Here is a 25928-nt window from a genome sequence, read left to right on the forward strand (position 1 = left end):
AGACGCGACAGTCAAGTGGAGCGTGCGTCTGTCCTCTCAGTAAGTGAGTGAGACAGTAGACAGCGGTGAGGAGGGCTGTGCAAAAGCAAAACACATAAATATGCCTGACACCCGTAAACCAAGCAGCATCTGGCTGCAGTTTAAAGACTTTTTTTGTCTCGGTCTTGGTTTTGGTCTTGGTCTCGTCTCGGTCTCGGTCTTGGTCTCGTCTCAACTTGGTCTTGGTCTTGGTCTTGTCTTGGTCTTGATACCCTCTGGTCTTGGTCTTTGTCTTGGTCTTGATACCCTCTGGTCTTGGTCTTGTCTTGGTCTCGGATTAGGCGGTCTTGACTACAAGTCTACAACCCACTGCAGCGCAGTACCTGTAATACCTACAGCGTGCTCTAATAGAATATTATGGTCAACAGTATCGAACGCTGCACTGAGGTCTAGCAGGACAAGCACAGAGACGAGTCCACTGTCAGAGGCTATAATGGAGACCTGGGGTTCTATTATCTTGTTTGTATTTTTATTAATTGATTGGGAATTAAAAAGTATAATAAAGAAATCACACATTAGTTCTTATGAATTCTTTATTAGGTTTACTTGATGTAGGATTAAATTGACAGCTTGTAAATGAGAAGAGTCAAGGGGACTGGCTAGTGATGGGTCCAGCAACACTGACGCACCGACGCTTGTATCAAGCTCACCTAGCGAAGCCTGTATCGGTGCGTGCGTCGCTTTAAGAAAAAGTCACGTGATCGATACAGCTGCTGTATCGCTCATTGCCAACGCGCCAAACTGTGTTTAAAAGGTACCGCATCCGCATCTGCTAACGGAATGAGTCACCACAAAAAAAAAAAAAAATAAATACACATCTCTCCATAACAAAATGCAGCCCGAAAGAAAAAGAAATGTTTCTGCTGTGTGGGATCATTTTGATCTTTTAACTGCAAATAAGGTAATAGTTTGTCTGTTTTTGTTTCAGTGTAATCTATCAGAATAAGAAAAACAGCAATGTGAGTTGAAGTGTAAATTATTTATTTCATTTCATGCAGGTTAAATGTCGCATCTGTTCTGCATTTCTTACACAAACAAAAGCACCTCCTCAATGTTTAGGCATTACAGAGCCAAACATGAAAATGAGGAGACAAACACACTGAGAATGAACACTGGTAGGCCTATATTGACACTGAACAGCTTTATCATCATTTTTTTTTAATTAATATGTGTTTTATTATTTTGAAATCAAGCATCTAGGAAGACTGTTCTGGACCAGGCAGTCCTGAATTTTATTATAAAGGACTGCCAACCCCTTAGTATTGTGGAGAGTGTTGAAGAGAAACATTCCAAGATCAGAGGATCCTTTAAGGTACTGGGGGAACTGGAAGACATCTTATCAGAACCTTTTCCACCTGGCTTTACAGTTTGTGTACCCCAGCTTCATCTGTGCCCGTGAGTTTTCCAAAGCTGGGGAAATGGTGTCAAAAAAACGCAATAGACTGAATGCAAAGACATTGGATAAACTTATTTTTCTAAATAGAATTTTATAATAAACTGAGTCAAATCATGGGTAATATTACATTCACAATACTTTCATTTTAATTTTCACTTAGTGTCATTCACAATATATTTTATAGATGTCTACAATATTTGAAATGTAAAAGATATAAAATGATTCCATGGAAAGTACAATACCTTACAGTGTACAAGTATGACTAGGTCATTGAATCAGTGTCTGTTGTGAGTCTCAAGTAAGTTGCCTGCAATGATATTTAAGGTCCAGCAGGTGTCAGTATGGAGCAAAACAGCAACACTGTGTCGACACAGTATCAATACAGTTTGGGGAATGTGCTGAAACGCTTCACGAGGCCTCATCTACCCATCACTAGGACTGGCCATCCTACCTGTGTCAGAAAAGAGCCGAAGTTAGAGCTGCTTACATTTAATCATTTGTCGATAACCTAAACATATGTGAAAAGAGAATTTGGAAAAGTACTCACCTATCCTGGTTGCTTCTTGCAGGATGTGGCGTAAAAGAGTGAAAGCAGCTCAATCACCTGCTTAAGAGCTCCTGGAGCAGACCAGTGTGCCAGGTTAGGGGAGTATGGTTAAGAATGGTTTTAATTTAGATAGTAATGGTTGAAGCTTGAGTTATTGATTTGTTTATAGTGCGTGTTGGAAATATGTATATGTTTGTTTTGTGCTCTAATGTTATTGTATGTTTGTTTGTGTGGAGGGTTATGTTTTCATTTTGATTAGCTAATCCCCATACTTGGGCTCGTCCGGATGCTCACCTGAATAGGTAGAGTATAAAAGGAAGCCATTTTGTTTTAGTTGTTGGTGTTTGTGCTGTTAACATGTGCCTTCTTTAATAAAGTGCCAGTCCATGGATATATTTTATTCCAGTCTCGCGTCATATTATTGGAAGGAACCTATGACCGCCGGCCAAAACTGACAGAGGCTGTAAGAAGATCATTTGTAACCTTCACTAAAGCTGTTTCTGTGCTGTGATGAGCTCTGAAACCTGACTGAAAGTCTTCAAATAAGCCATTCCTCTGCAGATGATCTGTTAGCTGTTTGACAACTACTCTTTCAGGAATCTTTGAAATGAAAGGAAGGTTGGAGATTGGCCTATAATTAGCTAAGACTGATGGGTCTAGAAATGGCTTTTTAAGTAAAGGTTTAACTACAGCCAGCTTGAAGGCCTGTGATACATACATGCCGATTATTAGAGATAGGTTGATCAGATTTAAGATTGAAGCATTAATTAATGGCAGTAATTCTTTAAACAGTTTTGTAGGAATGGGGTCTAAAATACACGTTGATGGTTTGGAGGACGTAATTATTGAAGTTAACTCAGAAAGATCGATTGGAGAAAAGAGTCTAAATGAATATCAATGGTATTTAAAGTAGCTGTAGATAATATTACGTCTGTGAGACGATTCTTGGTAATTTTTCTCTAGTGATTAAAATTTTATTTGTGAAGATGTTCATGAAGTCATTACTTGTTAATGTTAAAGGGATGGTTGGCTCAACAGTGCTCTGACTTTTGTCAGCCTGGCTACAGTGCTGAAGAGTAACTTAGGGTTGTTCTGATTTTCTTTAATCAGTGACGAATAGTAAGATGTTCTGGCTTTACGGAGGGCTTTCTTATAAAGCAACAAACTATTTCTCCAGGCTAAATGATCATCTTCTAATTGCAATCATAATCTGGTTAAAGGAACTTACAAGCTCCCCATTTTGATAATAAAAATGTAATATAAACAATAAATTCACTTTGTTTGTACAAAGATAGACTCGTTTATTTAATAAAAATATATTTTAAAAAAATGTTCATTTTGCTCATTATGAAGACAAAATTTTTACAAAATCTTGATCAGCATAAACAATCAAAACAAAAATAAATATACAAACAACCAAGTAAATAAATAAATAAATAAAATAAATAGACAAGCAATTAGAAGAACACAACCGTCATCACAGACATGACAACAGACAGGTTTTAGTGGGCAGTGTGCAGAGATGAAGCCAGCTGTTCTGCTCTCATTAGATGGGCTTTGGTTTCCTTCCTGATCACCTCCCAGGCTTCAGCACTGTGACCCTACAGAAATACCAATATTAGTATTATTATTACTGAAATAAGTTATTCCATCTATTTATCTTAAGAATGATCTAAACCCCAAATTAATGAGAATGATGTGATCTTACCATTTCCTTTAAGATATGATGTGAGAGTCTCTTAAAATACATGTGCAGCTTTGTGGTTTTCCTCTTGTGACCGTGGCTCCCAATCTAATTTAATTACAAGCAAAATGACAATTAAGAATATGTCATGTCATTTAAAGTATCATATTCATATGTACTAAAAACCTAACTGAAAGTGAACTTACACAGGAGTGAAGCTCTTCAGCCTGTTTGTTGACAATATTGAGAAAGTTCCTCACTGTGCTGTCCTCCCATGATGCAGAGCTGTGATCCTCCTCAAACAGGACAGCCACCTCCTCCAGAACCTGAACTGTGAAAACCAGTTTATCCTCAGCCTGGAAGAAGAAGATCAAACACAGACCACTTTAGAAATGCTTTAATAATAATAAGAGTAGATTTAAAAGACACAAGTAACCTGTCATAAGAGAAAATTATCTTTTTTTTTTCAATATTCAAAAGCTGAGGTTCACTTACTGATGATTTGAAACCTGGCGGTACAGGTGATTAGGGAGGCCACGGTGACCTCCACTTCAGTGGTGTTAGTGACGTTTTTAGCCTGAAACACATTGAGTGTTTTAGTCATCAGATGCTAAAGTGAAATAATTCTAAAACTATTTAAATAACGAATCAACTAATATTAAAATATTAAAACACTCACCATGGTATCAAGTAGATTCAGAGTTTCTTCGTTGTGCTGTCTGAATTTATGATCCATCCATCTGCAGCTTAGCGAGGAGCCTTCAGTGGACAGAGCAAGAAACAGGCAAGCAACGAGAATCCTGTTCAGCATTTTTAAAAGGTATAAACTTCCTTTGTATGAAGCAAATGTCTCCCGGTGTTCTGATGGAGCAGACCTGCAGCGCCGCATTTATAGCAGAGCGAAAATATTTCATTTTCTATATACCTGGGAAACCCGCAGGTGGATAAGATATCCGAAGTTATAAGGGTTAAAAGTTAGTTGACATCATTATGAGGATTCCTGGAGATACACATCCATTTGAACACCTAAGAAACATGACGACAAACACAACTCACGACTGATGATTTTATTTGTAACCATAACGTGTATAGGTTTACCTTTTGATACTAAACAGTTAACGTGTTACAGGGATATTAATGCTGCTTTGAGGACATTTAAGTCTATTATGTCAAGAAACGGGCATGTGGCAGGCAGAGAGTGGACCCACAAGCATGAATAGGTGACGAAACAAAACTGATCAGATCACAGGTCAGACATATGTTAACGATAACGTCATTGCAAGTACTACAGGTGCTGGATTGCTTTTCTTGTTTGTTTGTTTGTTTGTTTTGTTTTGCTGAGGAGGGCCTTTTTCAATTATTTTTATTTCAGACTCATTCAGAATCGGAGCAGATGAAGACTCCTGGTTTGCCCTCCACTATTGGTCACATGAGGCCAACACAAATACATCACAACTGATTTACAAGTACAGCAGAAGTGCAAGCTGTTTAATAATAAACAAACTGCTAAAAAAGCTAAATGCAGGCCACATGAAATGATGCAATGATGCAATGAACCAAGGTAAATACACCTGCTCATCCATACCTGCGCCCATTCTTCACCCACGTGGCAGCCGCTTTCATTTTCCTCGGTAAAGAGAAAACAAATACCCAAAGTGGAAGCTGTAATTTACGAGTATCACCTATAGGCGGCGTAGAGTTTCTATTTGTAACAAGTGTCACCTGGCAGTTTGCTGGCTTCCGCCGTGTGATTGGCAGAGGAACTTTGAACAGGTAGTAGGTGTGTGAGGTGAGGTCAGCGCTCTTCTGTGGGAAGTTCCAGAGACAATTAACTCACTCTGGTGCGAGTGGGTATGTTGTTCGTGTGAAGTTTTAATGGTGTTCAAGCTCTAGATCGACTGCGCGCGATCGATATTCTGTTGTTGTGATGCCTCTGCAGTTAATTTTTTCTTTTTGGTTGATTTGTAATTTCTTTTGGTTAGTCCGTCCAGCCGTAAAGACTGTTATGAATGAAGGGCGGACTAACCTCTCTCGTTTTTATTTTTATCTTTCCGTTTATTTATTTGTGCCACTTCCCTTTTATAAATCCAGACTGCAGGTCACGCATATCGCTGATTCCCAGCTGTGCTGAGACCAGAACTGTTTGCAGTGCGTGCCCACTGGTAAATGGACTGTTGCAAATGGATTGCAGTGTCTCTAAACTGGGTGTGACGGTTTGCAGTGTAGTGTTATTTGCTCGCACCTTTGGTTTGATGGGTCTCATGTGCAGCTGGAATGTTAGTAAAATATGTTTTAAGTCCTGTCTGGGAATGAATGGGAAATGTATGTTTAATTGATGGAATAAATACATTATACATTTATCTCTTTGTCATTTTATTTGACACCTTAGTGCTCTGTTACATATTGTTGTAGACGCCACAAGACTTTCTGTTCTCCGTTCACAGCTCCTGCCCTGCTTTTCAAGACTTTTCATAACACACTGCAACTTATATGACCAGTAGGCTATATTTGGCTTTTTATTTATTTCAGAACCTGAAAAAACAAACTTAAATCACTCTATACTCTTTTCTTCTCTTCTTTATTCAACCCTACTTGAAACTGAAAGCAAACGTGCGTAAGGTGCGTCAATGACGTTTGGTACACATCCGCTTTCATTCTATTTGATCATGAGTGACGAAAAACTGTGTTCGACGTTGGCTGTTTTCATTTTTTAACTTTTTTTTTTTTTTTTTTTTAGAATAGAATAGAATAGAATATTCTTTATTGTCATTGCCACAAGTACAATGAAATTGAGAGATGTCTCTGATCAATGCAACATTCACAAAAATAAATACTTAAAAACTATGTTATAAAAAACCAAAAAAACCCAAAAACTATGTTGTAAATACTGTAGAAAAAATAAAATAAAATACAATCTTCTCATACAGTAAATGCACCCAAAGCAATCCAGGCCTAATGCCACATACAGTCACTTGACATACGTCCTAGGTGATATATCACTCAACAATCAAACACTCAGTCAAAACTTCCATTAATGCCTTGCTACCCGCAAAGAAGGTGAATACTGCCTGCAAAACATTACTGTAAATCTCCAACCTTCAACTTTCCAATATAAAATAATGTAAGAAAGAATTTCGCATAAACAAAATGAAAATTATGTTATAAATCTTTTTGTTTTGTTTTGTTTTTTTTTTACTTTCTAGTTGATTAGAAAATGAAATTCTTGCACTCTGCTATAAATGAAGCGCTGGAGGTTTGCTCCATCAGAACACCAGGAGACCTGAGAGTTTGCTTCACACTAAGGAAATTTCTACATTTTTCAAAAATGATCAGCAGGATTTTCATCGCTTGCCTGTTTCTCGGGATGTACAGTACGGGCTCCTCGCTAAGTTGCAAATGGATTGTAAAACATCCAGACAACAACATGAGTCAATTCAGTCTGCACAACAAAATAGCTTTAGGTCGACTTCATATGATGGTGAGTGCACTTCTTTGCATAATGTTTAATATGGTATTGATTTAAATAGTTTGATTAGTTTCATGCATGTGATGTGTGTGCGTTTTGTGTGTGATGCAGATTACTAACACCACTAAAATTGAGCACAACGTGACGTTCCCTAATCAACTGTATCAACAGACGTCCAACGCAACAGTAAGTCATCCCCAACTTTTTACATAAAGTTGTTTCTTTTTTTGTAATGAAAGAACTGAAAGTGTCGTGATGGCAAATCTACAAAAGTTTGTCTTTACCTATATATAGACTATAGCTATTAAAAGGGTCGTAGGGATTCTCTCCCACAGAGCCAAGGGAGTTGTCTCTTATCACGACTCTGTCAAAACTCCTGTGTATAAAAATGTATAATTCAACGACAAAACACAACAACCTTTTTTTCAAACATTTGTTATTGTGCAAACAAAGCTTTCCAGTCTCTGGAAAATTTTTCATAGCTGTGTGGATTCTTGTTCTTTGACTATTCAGACATCCATCTTGAAGTTTTGAACAAGTATTCCCATAGTGATCTCTTCTTCTTCTTCTTCTTCTTCTCCCAGGATGAGGATAAACTGGCTTTCGTAGTTCAGATTCTGAAGGAGGTGTTTGACCTGTTTGAGAAGAATCGCAGCTCTGCACCATGGGAGGAGAACACAGTGGAGAACTTTCTCAATATAGTCAACAAACAGGCTGAGAAGCTTCACTCCTGTGTAAACTCACTTTCATTACAATGAACACTGATATGGCATTTTTTAATTTTACAATGAATTCAGTCTCTATTATATATATTATATATCAGTCTCAGACAAATGTGAATAAGTTAAAGTGGCGAATGATGTATTCAAATATATTTTGCTCTTTCCTTGTGGTTTATTTAGGTTGGAAGCCACAGCAATACGACACAGCTGACGCATTTCAAGAGACTCTCAAATGAAACCCTAAAGGACAATGTAAGTCTGCATTATTTTTACTAAACCTATATTTCGATGTGAGAGATATTACACCTCTGGTGTTTTAATAATAATAATATTGTTGTGTCTGTAGGGTTACAGTGCTGAAGCCTGGGAGGAGATCAGGAACATAACACAAGCCCATCTGAGACAATGTGCGTTCCTGGTTGAAACTCTGGAAACTGCCCAATAAAACTTGTCTGTCGGATAAATTTTTAAAAATGTATTTGTATTTTTTAATTGGTTTAATTTATTTACTCTATTCATAATATTTACACTATTATTTATTTTTAATATTTGTGTATATTTATTTATTTATTTGATTTCTGAAAAATTTCCATACAGTAAACTAGACATATTTCATATTATTTTATATGTTAAAGTCAATAAATCTTTTCTTACCTCACAAATTGAAATATGTTGACTTTTCTATTCCTGAAATATCCAGAATAATTATTATGCACTTATTTTTAATGAGTACAATCAAACATTAGAAACATTGTCCAGAATTATATAGAAAGACTGGTTTGATTCTTCACAAAAGCTCTGATACCTCATATGGAGTGAGTATGAGCACACTGAAAAAAAGGCCATGTTGGATTTACTTGATTCAATAGTGGACATCGGTTGCACACAAATATTTTGCTTTGGCAGAAACTTAAACAACTGAGTTCAATCAACACAACTTTTTCATATTCAATAAACCTGTGCATTTTGTGTTCATAAAACGCGATTGAAACATGTTTAGATGAAGTAAGTTGAGCTCTTGGAATATTTTAATCCTTCACAATTTTGTCATTTTATTTCAACACTATTCAATAACTTTTCCCCAATACTACTTGGTCACTTAAATACTACATGTTCTCTTCATATTATGTAATGTTCAACAAAGTCTAGATCCTGGTTACCATAAAAATTGAATGGATGTACAACAACTACCACCCTCCTATCTTTATCCTGGTTGCAGGGGGGCTGGGAAATAACCCTGAAGTAATAGGTTACAAGGCAGGGTACACCCTGGACAACTCATAAGTCTATCACAAACAACCATTTGCACTTACATTGACTGGTAATTTAGAATCACCAATTAACCTAACTCTAACAACTGCATGACTTTTAACTGTGGGAAGAAACCAGAATACCCAGAGAGAAACCAATGCAAACTACCCAGAATGTGGATTTGAACCCAGGATCTTCTTACTGTGAAGCAACAGCACTAACCACCATGCCACCAATCCAGACTTAACAAAAGCAGGAAAGCTATGATTTCAAGGCTTGATGCAGAATTTTTTATACGTTTTGTCCTTGACAGGTTAAACCACAATAAATAGCGATAGCATACACGTGGTGTGTGTGTATAGTTGTCTGCCTCTTATAACTCCAGTGATTTTCCTGCAGTTTGACATCTCGTGCGATCTTGTGAATTTCATGAGTTCAGCAACTAACCACTCTTACTAGATTGTATCATGTCATCTCAACAAGAACAAATTAAGTTGTTGAATTTCATACAGATCCTTCATGATTTAATTACGTTTATAGAAACATGATATTATTGTGTTTAAATTACAAGTTAGACTTTTTTAATGTAACAACCACCCAATTTGCTCGATTTGACTGAGATGGATGCCTTCCTGAAACCACGATCCAAAGCGTACGAGACTGAAAGTTATTGACTTACTTCACTTGAACATGATATGAACAATTTAATCTAGCCTCTCTGCATATCATGTAGTTTCTACACTATATAGTTACACTTAACTTTAAAGTATGAGGCACTTATGTTAAATACACGCAAGATGTTTACGTAAATCCAAGAGTTGGCCAATCCCTTTTTTTCAGTGCACCTGCACTACACACAGTGCAGGTAGAGCATCGCTTTTCTCACCTGAGTTGCCGGACGGTTTGGCAGAATCTCTTCGAGGTAGTCCCTAAGGCTTTTTCCGTGGCCTGCCCGAACTCCTGCCACTGGGTTGTAAACTCTGCCGGAGGTGTGAGTTGAAGATCTTGCGGACCGGGGCCTCTCCTAGGCATTCCCAGCACACCCTCACTATACATTTAGGTGTGCCAGGTCTGTCCAACATCCTCCCCCTTGTACACTGTGTGCTTTTTTATTCTAGTTCTTGAAAAAATTATTTTTTTTGTTTCTTAAGCCACTGAAATTGGACCTTTGAGACATTCAGCATTAAAAAGTAAATAACTCAAGGAGTGAACCAGGGTTGTGTCTACACACAAGATTCAAAGAACCCATTTTAAATGGTATATTTAGGCACTTTGTTACTAGCACCTGTCACAACAAAGAAAGAAAGAAAAAATGATTTGTTTGCAGGATTTTTTTAGTCGTATCTAAAAAAAAAAAAATGCCAATGATAACAGTATTTTCCATCAACAAGATGATTTCCAATGAGCTATCATCATCAAAAAACAAACAAACTACTAAACAAAAACCAAGCAAACAATAAGAAACATAAAAAATACAGTACAACCAATGAAAAATGGCGAAAGGAGTTAAAAGTCAATAACCGCTTATGCTGAATTACAAAGGAAATAACAGATAAAGTTGATCATAAAAAACAGACACATTGTTAAACTTTTTTTTTAATTTACAAACTGTGCTTTATGAAAAACTGACATAAGATAAGATAAGATAAGATAAGATAAGATAAGATAACCTTTATTAGTCCCACAGGTGGGAAATTTGTTTCGTTACAGCAAAAGTGCAAAGTTATGTAGCAGAAATTAGAAAACACTGGAATGCAATAAAATAAAATAAAATACCATATACAATAGAATAAAATAGAATGCAAATGCTATATACAACTGAGTAAGAAAATACAAAAATACAACTTTGTCAGAGAAAGAATTGCACATATAGCAGTCTTATTGGACATGTGTGGATGTGTGTGTTTGATCAGCTGCAAAAGTCTTTATTGTGGAGTCTGACAGCAGTGGGGAGGAAAGACCTGCGAAATCTCTCCGTCCCACACCGTGGGTGCCGCAGCCTGCCGCTGAAGGAGCTGCTCAGTGCTGTCACAGTCTCCTGCATGGGGTGGGAGATGTTGTCCAACAGGGATGACAGCTTAGCCGCCATTCTCCTGTCACTCACCACCTCCACTGGGTCTAGAGGGCATCCTAGAACAGAGCTGGCCCTTCGGATCAGCCTGTTCAGTCTCTTCCTGTCCCCAGCAGAGATGCTGCCGCCCCAGCAGACCACACCATAAAAGATGGCTGAGGCCACCACAGAGTCATAGAAGGTCTTCAGGAGTGGGCCCTCCACTCCAAACGACCTGAGTCTCCGCAGCAGGTACAGCCTACTCTGCCCTTTCCTGTAGAGGGCGTCTGAGTTATGAGTCCAGTCCAGTTTGTTGTTCAGATGAACACCAAGGTACCTGTAGCTGTCCACAGTCTCAATGTCCATACCTTGGATGTTCAGTGGTTGCAGTGGAGGATGTTTGTGCCTGCAGAAGTCTACCACCAGCTCCTTGGTTTTACTGGCGTTGATCTGGAGGTAGTTAGAGTCAGTCCTCTGTACTCCTTGTCGTCCCCATCAGTGATGAGGCCGACTATTGCAGAGTCATCAGAGAACTTCTGCAGGAAGCACTGGGTGAAGTTGTGGGAGAAGTCTGCAGTGTAGATGGTGAAGAGGAATGGAGCCAGAACCGTTCCCTGTGGGGCCCCCGTGCTGCAGACGACCCTGTCCGACACACAGCCCTGAGTCCTCACATACTGTGGTCGGTCGGTGAGGTAGTCCAAAATCCAGGTAGTGAGGTGATGGTCCACTCCTGAGTTCTCCAGCTTGTCCTTCAGGACCGAGGGAAGAATAGTGTTGAAGGCACTGGAGAAATCAAAGAACATGATTTTCACAGTGCTCCCAGCGGTCTCCAGGTGAGCGAGGGAACGATGTAGGAGGTGAATGACGGCATCATCTGCTCCAATGCCAGGTTGGTAGGCAAACTGAAGTGGGTCCAATGATGAGCTCACCAGGTGCCGAAGCTGAGCCAGGACCAGCCGCTCCAGGGTCTTCATCAGGTGGGATGTCAGAGCCACCGGCCTGTAGCTGTTGAGGTCCTTGGGGCGTGAAGTCTTTGGCACTGGTACAACACAGGAGGTTTTCCAGAGCTGTGGGACTCTCCCCAGCCTCAGGCTCAGGTTGAAGATGCGCTCCATCACCCCACACAGTTGGTCCGCGCAGGACCTGACGACCCTTGAGCTGATGCCATCTGGGCCCGCTGCCTTCTTGGCTTTAATCCTCCTCAGTTCCCTCCTAACCTGGGTGGTTGAGAGAGACAAGCTGGAGCCTTGTGTTGAGTGTGTATTGGATGCTGTTGTCGGGGGTGGGGAGGAGAGAGCAGGGTGAATAGAGGAGGTGTGAAGTGTCTGAGGTGTCAGAGGTGGAACAGCAGCAGTGGGGGTGGGTGAGTCTGCAGCCGATGTCGAAGACTGCCTCATGGCTGAATCAAATCTGTTGAAGAAATGATTCAGTTCATTTGCCCACCTCACATCCCTCCCAGGCAGAGAGTTCTGATGCTTGTGGCCCGAGATGGTTCTGAGGCCTCTCCAGACTTCACCAACGTTATTTTGCTGAAGCTGGTTCTCCATCTTCTGCCTGTAGCTGTCCTTCCCATTCCTTATCAGTCCCCTCAGCTCTTTCTGCACCCTTTTCAACTTCTTTGTCTTTGGATTTGAAGGCCCTCCTCTTCTGCTTGAGGACAGCTTTAATTTCTGGGGTAATCCAAGGTTTGTTGTTGGAGAAACACCGTACAGTCTTGGTAGGTACGGTGTTATCCACACAGAAATTAATATAGTCAGTAAATGATACAATTACTCCTCCAGTTTAGACATATTTGAGATTGTGTTTAAAACGCCCTCTGTCTCAATACATATGAAGAATAACGCATGGTGGAATGACCACAAAGTAAAAGTTAGACTGATGCAGTACATGAGCACGATGCCTACAGAAATACAGAGTCATGTGTAAAAGAACTGAAAAATGGTTGAAAAGTTTTTCCATATTAGGGCATTAAAAATAAATAAATACATTCATTAATATAATATAATATAATATAATATAATATAATATAATATAATATAATATAATATAATATAATATAATATAATATAATAAACTGTCTTAATTGTGTCAATTTACTGATTGACTGACAGAAGAGTTACATCTTATATTATGGGTTTTCTTTTTTTTAACCCATTAAAGAAGACTTTAATTCCTCTTTTGTGAACTTCCAAGCACTGTGGAGTTTTCCCTTTTTGTTTGTTTTGTTTTTTTGAGACGTTATTTTTGAGTTTAATTGGAATCGAAATCTGGTTAAAGGAACTTAAGTTTCCCATTTTGATAATAAAAAGTAATATTAACAATAAATTCACTTTGTTTGTAAGAAGATAGACTCTTTTATTTAGTAAAATATATTTTTCAAAATGTTCAGTTTGCTCATTATGAAGACAAAAATTTTCCAAAATCTTGATCAGCATAGAAAAACAATCACAAAAAAGCGACACAGCTGACGATTTCAAGAGACTTTCAAATGAAACCCTAAAGGACAATGTAAGTCTGCATTATTTGTACTAAACCTGTATTTCGATATGACAGATATTACACCTCTGGTATTTTAATAATGATAATATTGTTGTGTCTGTAGGGTTACAGTGCTGAAGCCTGGGAGGAGATCAGGAACATAACAAGCCCATCTGAGACAATGCTGCGTTCCTGGTTACATCTCTGGGAACTGCCAACTAAAACTTGTCTGTCGGATAAATTTTTAAAATGTATTTGTATTTCTTAATTGGTTTAATGTATTTATTGTATTCATAATATTTATACTATTGTTTTTATTTATTTATTTATTAGATTTCTGAAAATTTTCCATGAAATAAACTAGACATATTTCTTATTACTTTATATGTTAAAGTCAATAAATATTTTCTTATCTCACAAACTGAGATATGTTGACTTTTCTGTTCCTGAAATATCCAGAATAAGGGTTATGCACTAATTTTTAATGAGTGCAATCAAAAAATATTGTCCAGATTTATATAAAAAGACCGGTTTGATTCTTCACAAAAGCTCTGATACCTCATGTGGAGTGAGTATGAGCACCAAGACCATGTTAAAGACTTTCTTTGGTTTTTAAAGTGGTGAGTTGTTCTCCAGCTTCCTTGAATATATCTTACATTTTTTTTCTTATACACTGTCTATCCATCCGTCTTCTTCCACTTATCCAGGGCCGAGTCGCTGGGCAGCAGTCTAAGCAGAGAAGGCCAGACCTCCCTCTCGCCGGCCAACTCTCCCTGAACACCAAGGCATTCCCAAGTCAGCTGAGAGCTATAATCCCTCGAGCGTGTCCTGGATCTTCGCTGATGCCTCATTCAATTCAATTCAGTTTTATTTATATAGCACCAAATCACAACAACAGTCACCTCAAGCCGCTTTATATTGTACAGTAGATCCTACAATAATAGATACAGAGAAAAACCCAACAATCCTATGAGCCCCTATGAGCAAGCACTTTGGCGACAGTGGGAAGGAAAACTCTTTTAACAGGAAGAAATCTCCAGCAGAACCAGGCTCAGGGGGAGGCGGGGCCATCTGCTGCGACAGGTTGGGGTGAAAGAAGGAAAACAGGATAAAGACATGCTGTGGAAGAGATTAATAGCAGGTGCGATTCAATGCAGAGAGGTCTATTAACACGTAGTGAGTAGGAGAGGTGACTGGAAAGGAAAAACTCAATGCATCATGGGAGTCCCCCGGCAGCCTATGTCTATTGCAGCATAACTAAGGGAGGATTCAGGGTCACCTGGTCCAGCCCTAACTATATGCTTTCGCAAAAAGGAACGTTTTAAGCCTGATCTTAAAAGTAGAGATAATGTCTGTCTCCCGAATCCAAACTGGAAGCTGGTTCCATAGAAAAGGGGCCTGAAAACTGAAGGCTCTCCCTCCCATTCTACTTTTAAATACTCCAGGAACAACAAGTAAGCCTGCAGTGCGAGAGCGAAGTGCTCTAATAGGGTGAAATGGTACTACAAGGTCATTAAGATAAGATGGGGCCTGATTATTCAAGACCTTGTATGTGAGGAGCAGGATTTTGAATTCAATTCTGGATTTAACAGGAAGCCAATGAAGGGAAGCCAATACAGGAGAGATATGCTCTCTCTTTCTAGTCCCTGTCAGGACTCTTGCTGCAGCATTTTGGATTAATTGAAGGCTTTTCAAGGGAGCTTTTAGGACTTCCTGATAATAATGAATTACTGTAGTCCAGCCTGGAAGTAATAAATGCATGAACTAGTTTTTCAGCATCACTCCGAGGACAGGATATTTCTAATTTTAGAGATGTTGTGCAAATGGAAGAAGGCAGTCTTACATATTTGTTTAATATGTGCATTGAAGGATATGTCTTGGTCAAAAATGACTCCAAGGTTCCTCAGAGTGTTACTGGAGGCCAAGGTAATGCCATCCAGAGTAAGAATCTGGTTAGATACCATATTTCTAAGATTTTCAGGGCCGAGTACAATAACCTCAGTTTGATCTGAATTAAGAAGCAGAAAGTTAGCGGCCATCCAGGTCTTTATGTCTTTAAGACATTCCTGCAGTTTAACTAATTGGTGTGTGTTATCTGGCTTCGTAGATAGAGCTGCGTGTCATCAGCATAGCAGTGAAAATGTATACCATGTCTTCTAATGATACTGCCTAAGGGAAGCATGTATAATGTAAACAGAATTGGTCCTATCACTGAACCCTGTGGAACACCATAGTGGACCTTAGTGTGTGAAGAGGACTCTCCATTTACATGCACAAATTGGAGTCTATTAGATAGTCTATTAGAGTCTATTAGATACATATGATACAACCCACTGCAGCGCAGTACCTGTAATACCTACAGCGTGCTCTAATAGAATATTATGGTCAACAGTATCGAACGCTGCACTGAGGTCTAGCAGGACAAGCACAGAGACAAGTCCACTGTCAGAGGCTATAATGGAGACCTGGGGTTCTATTATCTTGTTTGTATTTTTATTAATTGATTGGGAATTAAAAAGTATAATAAAGAAATCACACATTAGTTCTTATGAATTCTTTATTAGGTTTACTTGATGTAGGATTAAATTGACAGCTTGTAAATGAGAAGAGACAAGGGGACTGGCTAGTGATGGGTCCAGCAACACTGACGCACCGACGCTTGTATCAAGCTCACCTAGCGAAGCCTGTATCGGTGCGTGCGTCGCTTTAAGAAAAAGTCACGTGATCGATACAGCTGCTGTATCGCTCATTGCCAACGCGCCAAACTGTTTAAAAGGTACCGCATCCGCATCTGCCAACGGAATGAGTCACCACAAAAAAAAAAAAACAAAAAACACGAAATTACTCTCGCAAAGATTAAAAAAAAAAAAAAATAAATAAATAAATTACACATCTCTCCATAACAAAATGGAGCCCGAAAGAAAAAGAAATGTTTCTGCTGTGTGGGATCATTTTGATCTTTTAACTGCAAATAAGGTAATAGTTTGTCTGTTTTTGTTTCAGTGTAATCTATCAGAATAAGAAAAACAGCAATGTGAGTTGAAGTGTAAATTATTTATTTCATTTTATGCAGGTTAAATGTCGCATCTGTTCTGCATTTCTTACACAAACAAAAGCACCTCCTCAATGTTTAGGCATTACAGAGCCAAACATGAAAATGAGGAGACAAACACACTGAGAATGAACACTGGTAGGCCTATATTGACACTGAACAGCTTTATCATTTTTTTTTTTAAATTAATATGTGTTTTATTATTTTGAAATCAAGCATCTAGGAAGACTGTTCTGGACCAGGCAGTCCTGAATTTTATTATAAAGGACTGCCAACCCCTTAGTATTGTGGAGAGTGTTGAAGAGAAACATTCCAAGATCAGAGGATCCTTTAAGGGACTGGGGGAACTGGAAGACATCTTATCAGAACCTTTTCCACCTGGCTTTACAGTTTGTGTACCCCAGCTTCATCTGTGCCTGTGAGTTTTCCAAAGCTGGGGAAATGGTGTCAAAAAAAAAAAAAAACGCAATAGACTGAATGCAAAAACATTGGATAAACTTATTTTTCTGAATAGAAATTTATAATAAACTCTGAATCAATTACATTTAAATGGGTAATATTATATTCACAATACTTTCATTTTAATTTTTACTTTATGTCATTCACAATATATTTTAAACATGTCTACAATATTTGCAATGTAAAACATATAAAATGATTCCATGGAAAGTACAATACCTTACAGTGTATACACGTATGACTATGTCATTGAATCAGTGTCTGTTGTGAGTCTCAAGTAAGTTCCCTGCAATGATATTTAAGGTCCAGCAGGTGTCAGTATGGAGCAAAACAGCAACACTGTGTCGACACAGTATCGATACAGTTTGGGGAATGTGCTGAAACGCTTCACGAGGCCTCATCTACCCATCACTAGCTGAAACGCTTCACGAGGCCTCATCTACCCATCACTAGGACTGGCCATCCTACCTGTGTCAGAAAAGAGCCGAAGTTAGAGCTGCTTATATTCAATCATTTGTCGATAACCTAAACATATGTGAAAAGAGAATTTGGAAAAGTACTCACCTATCCTGGTTGCTTCTTGCAGGATGTGGCGTAAAAGAGTGAAAGCAGCTCAATCACCTGCTTAAGAGCTCCTGGAGCAGACCAGTGTGCCAGGTTAGGGGAGTATGGTTAAGAATGGTTTTAATTTAGATAGTAATGGTTGAAGCTTGAGTTATTGATTTGTTTATAGTGCGTGTTGGAAATATGTATATGTTTGTTTTGTGCTCTAATGTTATTGTATGTTTGTTTGTGTGGAGGGTTATGTTTTCATTTTGATTAGTTAATCCCCATACTTGGGCTCGTCCGGATGCTCACCTGAATAGGTAGAGTATAAAAGGAAGCCATTTTGTTTTTAGTTGTTGGTGTTTGTGCTGTTAACATGTGCCTTCTTTAATAAAGTGCCAGTCCCTGGATATATTTTATTCCAGTCTCGCGTCATATTATTGGAAGGAACCTATGACCGCCGGCCAAAACTGACAGAGGCTATAAGAAGATCATTTGTAACCTTCACTAAAGCTGTTTCTGTGCTGTGATGAGCTCTGAAACCTGACTGAAAGTCTTCAAATAAGCCATTCCTCTGCAGATGATCTGTTAGCTGTTTGACAACTACTCTTTCAGGAATCTTTGAAATGAAAGGAAGGTTGGAGATTGGCCTATAATTAGCTAAGACTGATGGGTCTAGAGATGGCTTTTTAAGTAAAGGTTTAACTACAGCCAGCTTGAAGGCCTGTGATACATACATGCCGATTATTAGAGATAGGTTGATCAGATTTAAGATTGAAGCATTAATTAATGGCAGTAATTCTTTAAACAGTTTTGTAGGAATGGGGTCTAAAATACACGTTGATGGTTTGGAGGACGTAATTATTGAAGTTAACTCAGAAAGATCGATTGGAGAAAAAGAGTCTAAATGAATATCAATGGTATTTAAAGTAGCTGTAGATAATATTACGTCTGTGAGACGATTCTTGGTAATTTTTTCTCTAGTGATTAAAATTTTATTTGTGAAGATGTACATGAAGTCATTACTTGTTAAGGTTAAAGGGATGGTTGGCTCAACAGTGCTCTGACTTTTTGTCAGCCTGGCTACAGTGCTGAAGAGTAACTTAGGGTTGTTCTGATTTTAATCAGTGACGAATAGTAAGATGTTCTGGCTTTACGGAGGGCTTTCTTATAAAGCAACAAACTATTTCTCCAGGCTAAATGATCATCTTCTAATTGCAATCATAATCTGGTTAAAGGAACTTACAAGCTCCCCATTTTGATAATAAAAATGTAATATAAACAATAAATTCACTTTGTTTGTACAAAGATAGACTTGTTTATTTAATAAAAATATATTTTAAAAAAATGTTCATTTTGCTCATTATGAAGACAAAATTTTTACAAAATCTTGATCAGCATAGAAAAACAATCAAAACAAAAATAAATATACAAACAACCAAGTAAATAAATAAATAAATTAAATAAATAGACAAGCAATTAAATGAACACAGCCGTCATCACAGACATGACAACAGACAGGTTTTAGTGGGCAGTGTGCAGAGATGAAGCCAGTTGTTCTGCTCTCATTAGATGGGCTTTGGTTTCCTTCCTGATCACCTCCCAGGCTTCAGCACTGTGACCCTACAGAAATACCAATATTAGTATTATTATTACTGAAATAAGTTATTCCATCTATTTATCTTAAGAATGATCTAAACCCCAAATTAATGAGAATGATGTGATCTTACCATTTCCTTTAAGATATGATGTGAGAGTCTCTTAAAATACATGTGCAGCTTTGTGGTTTTCTTCTTGTGACCGTGGCTCCCAATCTAATTTAATTACAAGCAAAATGACAATTAAGAATATGTCATGTCATGTAAAGTATCATATTCAATGTACTAAAACCCAACTGAAAGTGAACTTACACAGGAGTGAAGCTCTTTAGCCTGTTTGTTGACAATATTGAGAAAGTTCCTCACTGTGCTGTGCTCCCATGATGCAGAGCTGTGATCCTCCTCAAACAGGACAGCCACCTCCTCCAGAACCTGAACTGTGAAAGCCAGTTTATCCTCAGCCTGGAAGAAAAAGATCAAACACAGACCACTTTAGAAATGCTTTAATAATAATAAGAGTAGATTTAAAAGACACAAGTAACCTGTCATAAGAGAAAATTATCTTTTTTTTCTTTCAATATTCAAAAGCTGAGGTTCACTTACTGATGATTTGGAAACCTGGCGGTACAGGTGATTAGGGAAGGCCACGGTGACCTCCACTTCAGTGGTGTTAGTGACGTTTTTAGCCTGAAACACATTGAGTGTTTTAGTCATCAGATGCTAAAGTGAAATAATTCTAAAACTATTTAAATAACGAATCAACTAATATTAAAACATTAAAACACTCACCATGGTATCAAGTAGATTCAGAGTTTCTTCGTTGTGCTGTCTGAATTTATGATCCATCCATCTGCAGCTTAGCGAGGAGCCTTCAGTGGACAGAGCAAGAAACAGGCAAGCAAAGAGAATCCTGTTCAGCATTTTTAAAAGGTATAAACTTCCTTTGTTTGAAGCAAATGTCTCCCGGTGTTCTGATGGAGCAGACCTGCAGCGCAAGATTTATAGCAGAGCGAAAATATTTCATTTTCTATATACCTGGGAAACCCGCAGGTGGATAAGATATCCGAAGTTATAAGGGTTAAAAGTTAGTTGACATCATTATGAGGATTCCTGGAGATACACATCCATTTGAACACCTAAGAAACATGACGACAAACACAACTCACGACTGATGATTTTATTTGTAACCATAACGTGTATAGGTTTACCTTTTGATACTAAACAGTTAACGTGTTACAGGGACATTAATGCTGCTTTGAGGACATTTAAGTCTATTATGTCAAGAAACGGGCATGTGGCAGGCAGAGAGTGGACCCACATGCATGAATAGGTGACGAAACAAAACTGATCAGATCACAGGTCAGACATATGTTAACGATAACGTCATTGCAAGTACTACAGGTGCTGGATTGCTTTTCTTGTTTGTTTGTTTGTTTGTTTGTTTGTTTGTTTGTTTGTTTGTTTGTTTTGCTGAGGGGGGCTTTTTTCAATTATTTTTTATTTCAGACTCATTCAGAATCGGAGCAGATGAAGACTCCTGGTTTGCCCTCCACTATTGGTCACATGAGGCCAACACAAATACATCACAACTGATTTACAAGTACAGCAGAAGTGCAAGCTGTTTAATAATGAACAAACTGCTAAAAAAGCTAAATGCAGGCCACATGAAATGATGCAATGATGCAATGAACCAAGGTAAATACACCTGCTCATCCATACCTGCGCCCATTCTTCACCCACGTGGCAGCCGCTTTCATTTTCCTCGGTAAAGAGAAAACAAATACCCAAAGTGGAAGCTGTAATTTACGAGTATCACCTATAGGCGGCGTAGAGTTTCTATTTGTAACAAGTGTCACCTGGCAGTTTGCTGGCTTCCGCCGTGTGATTGGCAGAGGAACTTTGAACAGGTAGTAGGTGTGTGTGAGGTGAGGTCAGCGCTCTTCTGTGGGAAGTTCCAGAGACAATTAACTCACTCTGGTGCGAGTGGGTATGTTGTTCGTGTGAAGTTTTAATGGTGTTCAAGCTCTAGATCGACTGCGCGCGATCGATATTCTGTTGTTGTGATGCCTCTGCAGTTAATTTTTTCTTTTTGGTTGATTTATAATTTCTTTTGGTTAGTCCGTCCAGCCGTAAAGATTGTTATGAATGAAGGGCGGACTAACCTCTCTCGTTTTTATTTTTATCTTTCCGTTTATTTATTTGTGCCACTTCCCTTTTATAAATCCAGACTGCAGGTCACGCATATCGCTGATTCCCAGCTGTGCTGAGACCAGAACTGTTTGCAGTGCGTGCCCACTGGTAAATGGACTGTTGCAAATGGATTGCAGTGTCTCTAAACTGGGTGTGACGGTTTGCAGTGTAGTGTTATTTGCTCGCACCTTTGGTCTGATGGGTCTCATGTGCAGCTGGAATCTTAGTAAAATATGTTTTAAGTCCTGTCTGGGAATGAATGGGAAATGTATGTTTAATTGATGGAATAAATACATTATACATTTATCTCTTTGTCATTTTATTTGACACCTTAGTGCTCTGTTACATATTGTTGTAGACGCCACAAGACTTTCTGTTCTCCGTTCACAGCTCCTGCCCTGCTTTTCAAGACTTTTCATAACACACTGCAACTTATATGACCAGTAATCTATATTTGGCTTTTTATTTATTTCAGAACCTGAAAAAACAAACTTAAATCACTCTATACTCTTTTCTTCTCTTCTTTATTCAACCCTACTTGAAACTGAAAGCAAACGTGCGTAAGGTGCGTCAATGACGTTTGGTACACATCCGCTTTCATTCTATTTGATCATGAGTGACGAAAAACTGTGTTCGACGTTGGCTGTTTTCATTTTTTAACTTTTTTTTTTTTTTTTTTTTTTTAAATAGAATAGAATAGAATAGAATATTCTTTATTGTCATTGCCACAAGTACAATGAAATTGAGAGATGTCTCTGATCAATGCAACATTCACAAAAATAAATACTTAAAAACTATGTTATAAAAAACCAAAAAAAACCAAAAGTTATGTTGTAAGTACTGTAGAAAAAATAAAATAAAATACAATCTTCTCATACAGTAAATGCACCCAAAGCAATCCAGGCCTAATGCCACATACAGTCACTTGACATACGTCCTAGGTGATATATCACTCAACAATCAAACACTCAGTCAAAACTGCCATTAATGCCTTGCTACCCGCAAAGAAGGTGAATACTGCCTGCAAAACATTACTGTAAATCTCCAACCTTCAACTTTCCAATATAAAATAATGTAAGAAAGAATTTCGCATAAAGAAAATGAAAATGATGTTATAAATCTTTTTTTTTTTTTTTTTTTTTTTTTTTAACTTTCTAGTTAATTAGAAAAAGAAATTCTTGCACTCTGCTATAAATGAAGCGCTGGAGGTTTGCTCCATCAGAACACCAGGAGACCTGAGAGTTTGCTTCACACTAAGGAAATTTCTACATTTTTCAAAAATGATCAGCAGGATTTTCATCGCTTGCCTGTTTCTCGGGATGTACAGTACGGGCTCCTCGCTAAGTTGCAAATGGATTGTAAAACATCCAGGCAACAAAATGAGTCAATTCAGTCTGCACAACAAAATAGCTTTAGGTCAACTTCATATGATGGTGAGTGCACTTCTTTGCATAATGTTTAATATGGTATTGATTTAAATAGTTTGATTAGTTTCATGCATGTGATGTGTGTGCGTTTTGTGTGTGATGCAGATTACTAACACCACTAAAATTGAGCACAACGTGACGTTCCCTAATCAACTGTATCAACAGACGTCCAACGCAACAGTAAGTCATCCCCAACTTTTTACATAAAGTTGTTTCTTTTTTTGTAATGAAAGAACTGAAAGTGTCGTGATGGCAAATCTACAAAAGTTTCTCTTTACCTATATATAGACTATAGCTATTAAAAGGGTCGTAGGGATTCTCTCCCACAGAGCCAAGGGAGTTGTCTCTTATCATGACTCTGTCATAACTCCTGTGTATAAAAATGTATAATTCAAGGACAAAACACAACAACCTTATTTTCAAACATTTGTTATTGTGCAAACAAAGCTTTCCAGTCTCTGGAAAATTTTTCATAGCTGTGTGGATTCTTGTTCTTTGACTATTCAGACATCCATCTTGAAGTTTTGAACAAGTATTCCCATAGTGATCTCTTCTTCTTCTTCTTCTTCTTCTTCTTCTTCTCCCAGGATGAGGATAAACTGGCTTTCGTAGTTCAGATTCTGAAGGAGGTGTTTGACCTGTTTGAGAAGAATCGCAGCTCTGCACCATGGGAGGAGAACACAGTGGAGAACTTTCTCAATATAGTCAACAAACAGGCTGAGAAGCTTCACTCCTGTGTAAACTCACCTTCATTACAATGAACAGTGATATGGCATTTTTTAATTTTACAATGAATTCAGTCTCTATTATATATATTATATATCAGTCTCAGAAAAATGTGAATAAGTTAAAGTGGAGAATGATGTATTCAAATATATTTTGCTCTTTCCTTGTGGTTTATTTAGGTTGGAAGCCACAGCAATACGACACAGCTGACGCATTTCAAGGGGCTCTCAAATGAAACCCTAAAGGACAATGTAAGTCTGCATTATTTTTACTAAACCTATATTTCGATGTGAGAGATATTACACCTCTGGTGTTTTAATGATAATAATAATTATAATATTGTTGTGTCTGTAGGGTTACAGTGCTGAAGCCTGGGAGGAGATCAGGAACATAACACAAGCCCATCTGAGACAATGCGCGTTCCTGGTTGAAACTCTGGAAACTGCCCACTAAAACTTGTCTGTCGGATAAATTTTTAAAAATGTATTTGTATTTTTTAATTGGTTTAATTTATTTACTCTATTCATAATATTTACACTATTATTTATTTTTAATATTTGTGTATATTTATTTATTTATTTGATTTCTGAAAAATTTCCATACAGTAAACTAGACATATTTCATATTATTTTATATGTTAAAGTCAATAAATATTTTCTTACCTCACAAATTGAAATATGTTGACTTTTCTATTCCTGAAATATCCAGAACAATTGTTATGCACTTATTTTTAATGAGTACAATCAAACATAGAAACATTGTCCAGAATTATATAGAAAGACTGGTTTGATTCTTCACAAAAGCTCTGATACCTCATATGGAGTGAGTATGAGCACCAAGACCACTTTAAAAACTTTTGGGGTTTTGAAAACTCCCTTTTAAAAGGAAGAAACCCGGCCACCTCTCCCCGAACACCAAGGCATTCCCAGGTCAGCCTAGATATATAATCCTCCAGCGTTTTGATGGATCTGCCCTGGTGCTTCATGCGGACAAAGCTCCTGCAGTGGTTGTATAAGGTTGAATGGCCCATAAAATTGATTGGCCAGAAACCCCCAACTCCCAGAGCACATTCCACAGGACACTTGAGGGACAAGGTCAGATGCCTTCTCCAAGTCCACAAGGCACATGTAGACTGGTTGGGCAAACTCCTTGCACCCTCAAGTCGAGAACTGGATAAAAAGCTGGTCCAGGGTTCCACGACCAGGACCCAGAAACTGCATTGTTCCTCTTGTATCCAAAGTTCGACTAATGGACTGACTCTCCTTTCCAGCACCCTGGCATAGACTTTTTGAAGGAGGCTGAGGAATGTGATTCCCTATAGGTGGAACACATCCTTTGGTCCCCCTTCTTAAAGACGGGAACCACCACCCGGTCTGCCAATCCACAGGTACCGCGCCTGATCTCCACACAACATTGTAGAGGTATGTCAACCAAAACAGGCCTACAGCATCCAGAGCCTTCAGGAACTCAGGGTGAACCTCATCCACCCCCTTCCTGAAACCACGATCCAAAGCTCTGCCACCAAGGAGTTGTTTAACTAGCTCAGTGACCTTACCCCTCCTCCCTTCGTCCCCGACTCTGCCAGTGGGATTAAGTAGGTCCTCTTTAAAGTATTCCGTCCACTTCCCAAAAAAGATGTTGTCAGTTAAAAGAGTCAGCAGTGCTCCACCTGCACTACACACAGTGCAGGTAGAGCATCGCTTTTCTCACCTGAGTTGCCGGACGGTTTGGCAGAATCTCTTCGAGGTAGTCCCAAAGGCTTTTTCCGTGGCCTGCCCGAACTCCTGCCACTGGGTTGTAAACTCTGCCGGAGGTGTGAGTTGAAGATCTTGCGGACCGGGGCCTCTCCTAGGCATTCCCAGCACACCCTCACTATACATTTAGGTGTGCCAGGTCTGTCCAACATCCTCCCCCTTGTACACTGTGTGCTTTTTTATTCTAGTTCTTGAAAAAATTATTTTTTTTGTTTCTTAAGCCACTGAAATCGGACCTTTGAGACATTCAGCATTAAAAAGTAAATAACTCAAGGAATGAACCAGGGTTGTGTCTACACACAAGATTCAAAGAACCCATTTTAAATGGTATATTTAGGCACTTTGTTACTAGCACCTGTCACAACAAAGAAAGAAAGAAAAAATGATTTGTTTGCAGGTTTTTTTTAGTCGTATCTAAAAAGAAAAAATGCCAATGATAACAGTATTTTCCATCAACAAGATGATTTCCAATGAGCTATCATCATCAAAAAACAAACAAACTACTAAACAAAAACCAAGCAAACAATAAGAAACATAAAAAAT

At 38.4% G+C, this 25928-nt stretch overlaps 4 protein-coding genes across 4 annotated transcripts; 2 read left to right on the forward strand and 2 right to left on the reverse strand.

Annotated features, from left to right (window-relative positions):
* Positions 1-3438: 3438 nt before the first annotated feature.
* Positions 3439-4477, reverse strand: LOC120441501 (interferon a3-like). The gene is made up of 5 exons (XM_039616772.1): positions 4346-4477; positions 4181-4243; positions 3873-4022; positions 3691-3774; positions 3439-3583 (listed from the first exon to the last, which is right to left on the reverse strand). The coding sequence occupies exons 1-5, from the start codon at positions 4475-4477 to the stop codon at positions 3485-3487; spliced, it is 528 nt and encodes a 175-aa protein (XP_039472706.1). The 3' UTR covers positions 3439-3484.
* Positions 4478-6991: 2514 nt separating this feature from the next.
* LOC120441502 (interferon a3-like) lies at positions 6992-7890 on the forward strand. Its single transcript, XM_039616773.1, has 3 exons — positions 6992-7177; positions 7244-7318; positions 7717-7890. Exons 1-3 carry the CDS (start codon positions 6992-6994, stop codon positions 7888-7890), a joined length of 435 nt encoding a protein of 144 aa, XP_039472707.1.
* An 11324-nt stretch (positions 7891-19214) lies between these two features.
* On the reverse strand, positions 19215-20209 carry LOC120441528 (interferon a3-like). Its single transcript, XM_039616838.1, has 5 exons — positions 20078-20209; positions 19892-19975; positions 19601-19750; positions 19421-19504; positions 19215-19313 (listed from the first exon to the last, which is right to left on the reverse strand). The coding sequence occupies exons 1-5, from the start codon at positions 20207-20209 to the stop codon at positions 19215-19217; spliced, it is 549 nt and encodes a 182-aa protein (XP_039472772.1).
* Positions 20210-22758: 2549 nt separating this feature from the next.
* Positions 22759-24084, forward strand: LOC120441503 (interferon a3-like). The gene is made up of 5 exons (XM_039616774.1): positions 22759-22944; positions 23011-23085; positions 23493-23642; positions 23811-23882; positions 23986-24084. Exons 1-5 carry the CDS (start codon positions 22759-22761, stop codon positions 24082-24084), a joined length of 582 nt encoding a protein of 193 aa, XP_039472708.1.
* The last annotated feature ends 1844 nt before the right edge of the window (positions 24085-25928 follow it).

Source organism: Oreochromis aureus, linkage group 8 (genome assembly GCF_013358895.1).
Source record: "Oreochromis aureus strain Israel breed Guangdong linkage group 8, ZZ_aureus, whole genome shotgun sequence".
Classification (NCBI taxonomy): Eukaryota; Metazoa; Chordata; class Actinopteri; order Cichliformes; family Cichlidae; genus Oreochromis; species Oreochromis aureus.

Bases quoted from the DNA above. Each gene is read 5' to 3' on its own strand.
- LOC120441528 (XM_039616838.1), bottom strand. From the start codon at position 20,209: ATGCTGAACAGGATTCTCTTTGCTTGCCTGTTTCTTGCTCTGTCCACT. The intron at 19,751-19,891 runs GTAAGTGAACCT...TTTTTCTTCCAG, and splicing joins GCCAGGTTTCCAAATCATCA to GCTGAGGATAAACTGGCTTT. The intron at 19,505-19,600 runs GTAAGTTCACTT...TAATTAAATTAG, and splicing joins CTAAAGAGCTTCACTCCTGT to ATTGGGAGCCACGGTCACAA.
- LOC120441501 (XM_039616772.1), bottom strand. From the start codon at position 4,477: ATGCTGAACAGGATTCTCGTTGCTTGCCTGTTTCTTGCTCTGTCCACT. The intron at 4,244-4,345 runs GTGAGTGTTTTA...AATGTGTTTCAG, and splicing joins TGAATCTACTTGATACCATG to GCTAAAAACGTCACTAACAC. The intron at 4,023-4,180 runs GCCAGGTTTCAA...TTCTTCTTCCAG, and splicing joins CCTCCCTAATCACCTGTACC to GCTGAGGATAAACTGGTTTT.
- LOC120441502 (XM_039616773.1), top strand. From the start codon at position 6,992: ATGATCAGCAGGATTTTCATCGCTTGCCTGTTTCTCGGGATGTACAGT. The intron at 7,178-7,243 runs GTATTGATTTAA...TGTGTGATGCAG, and splicing joins TTTGCATAATGTTTAATATG to ATTACTAACACCACTAAAAT. The intron at 7,319-7,716 runs GTAAGTCATCCC...TTCTTCTCCCAG, and splicing joins AACAGACGTCCAACGCAACA to GATGAGGATAAACTGGCTTT.
- LOC120441503 (XM_039616774.1), top strand. From the start codon at position 22,759: ATGATCAGCAGGATTTTCATCGCTTGCCTGTTTCTCGGGATGTACAGT. The intron at 22,945-23,010 runs GTATTGATTTAA...TGTGTGATGCAG, and splicing joins TTTGCATAATGTTTAATATG to ATTACTAACACCACTAAAAT. The intron at 23,086-23,492 runs GTAAGTCATCCC...TTCTTCTCCCAG, and splicing joins AACAGACGTCCAACGCAACA to GATGAGGATAAACTGGCTTT.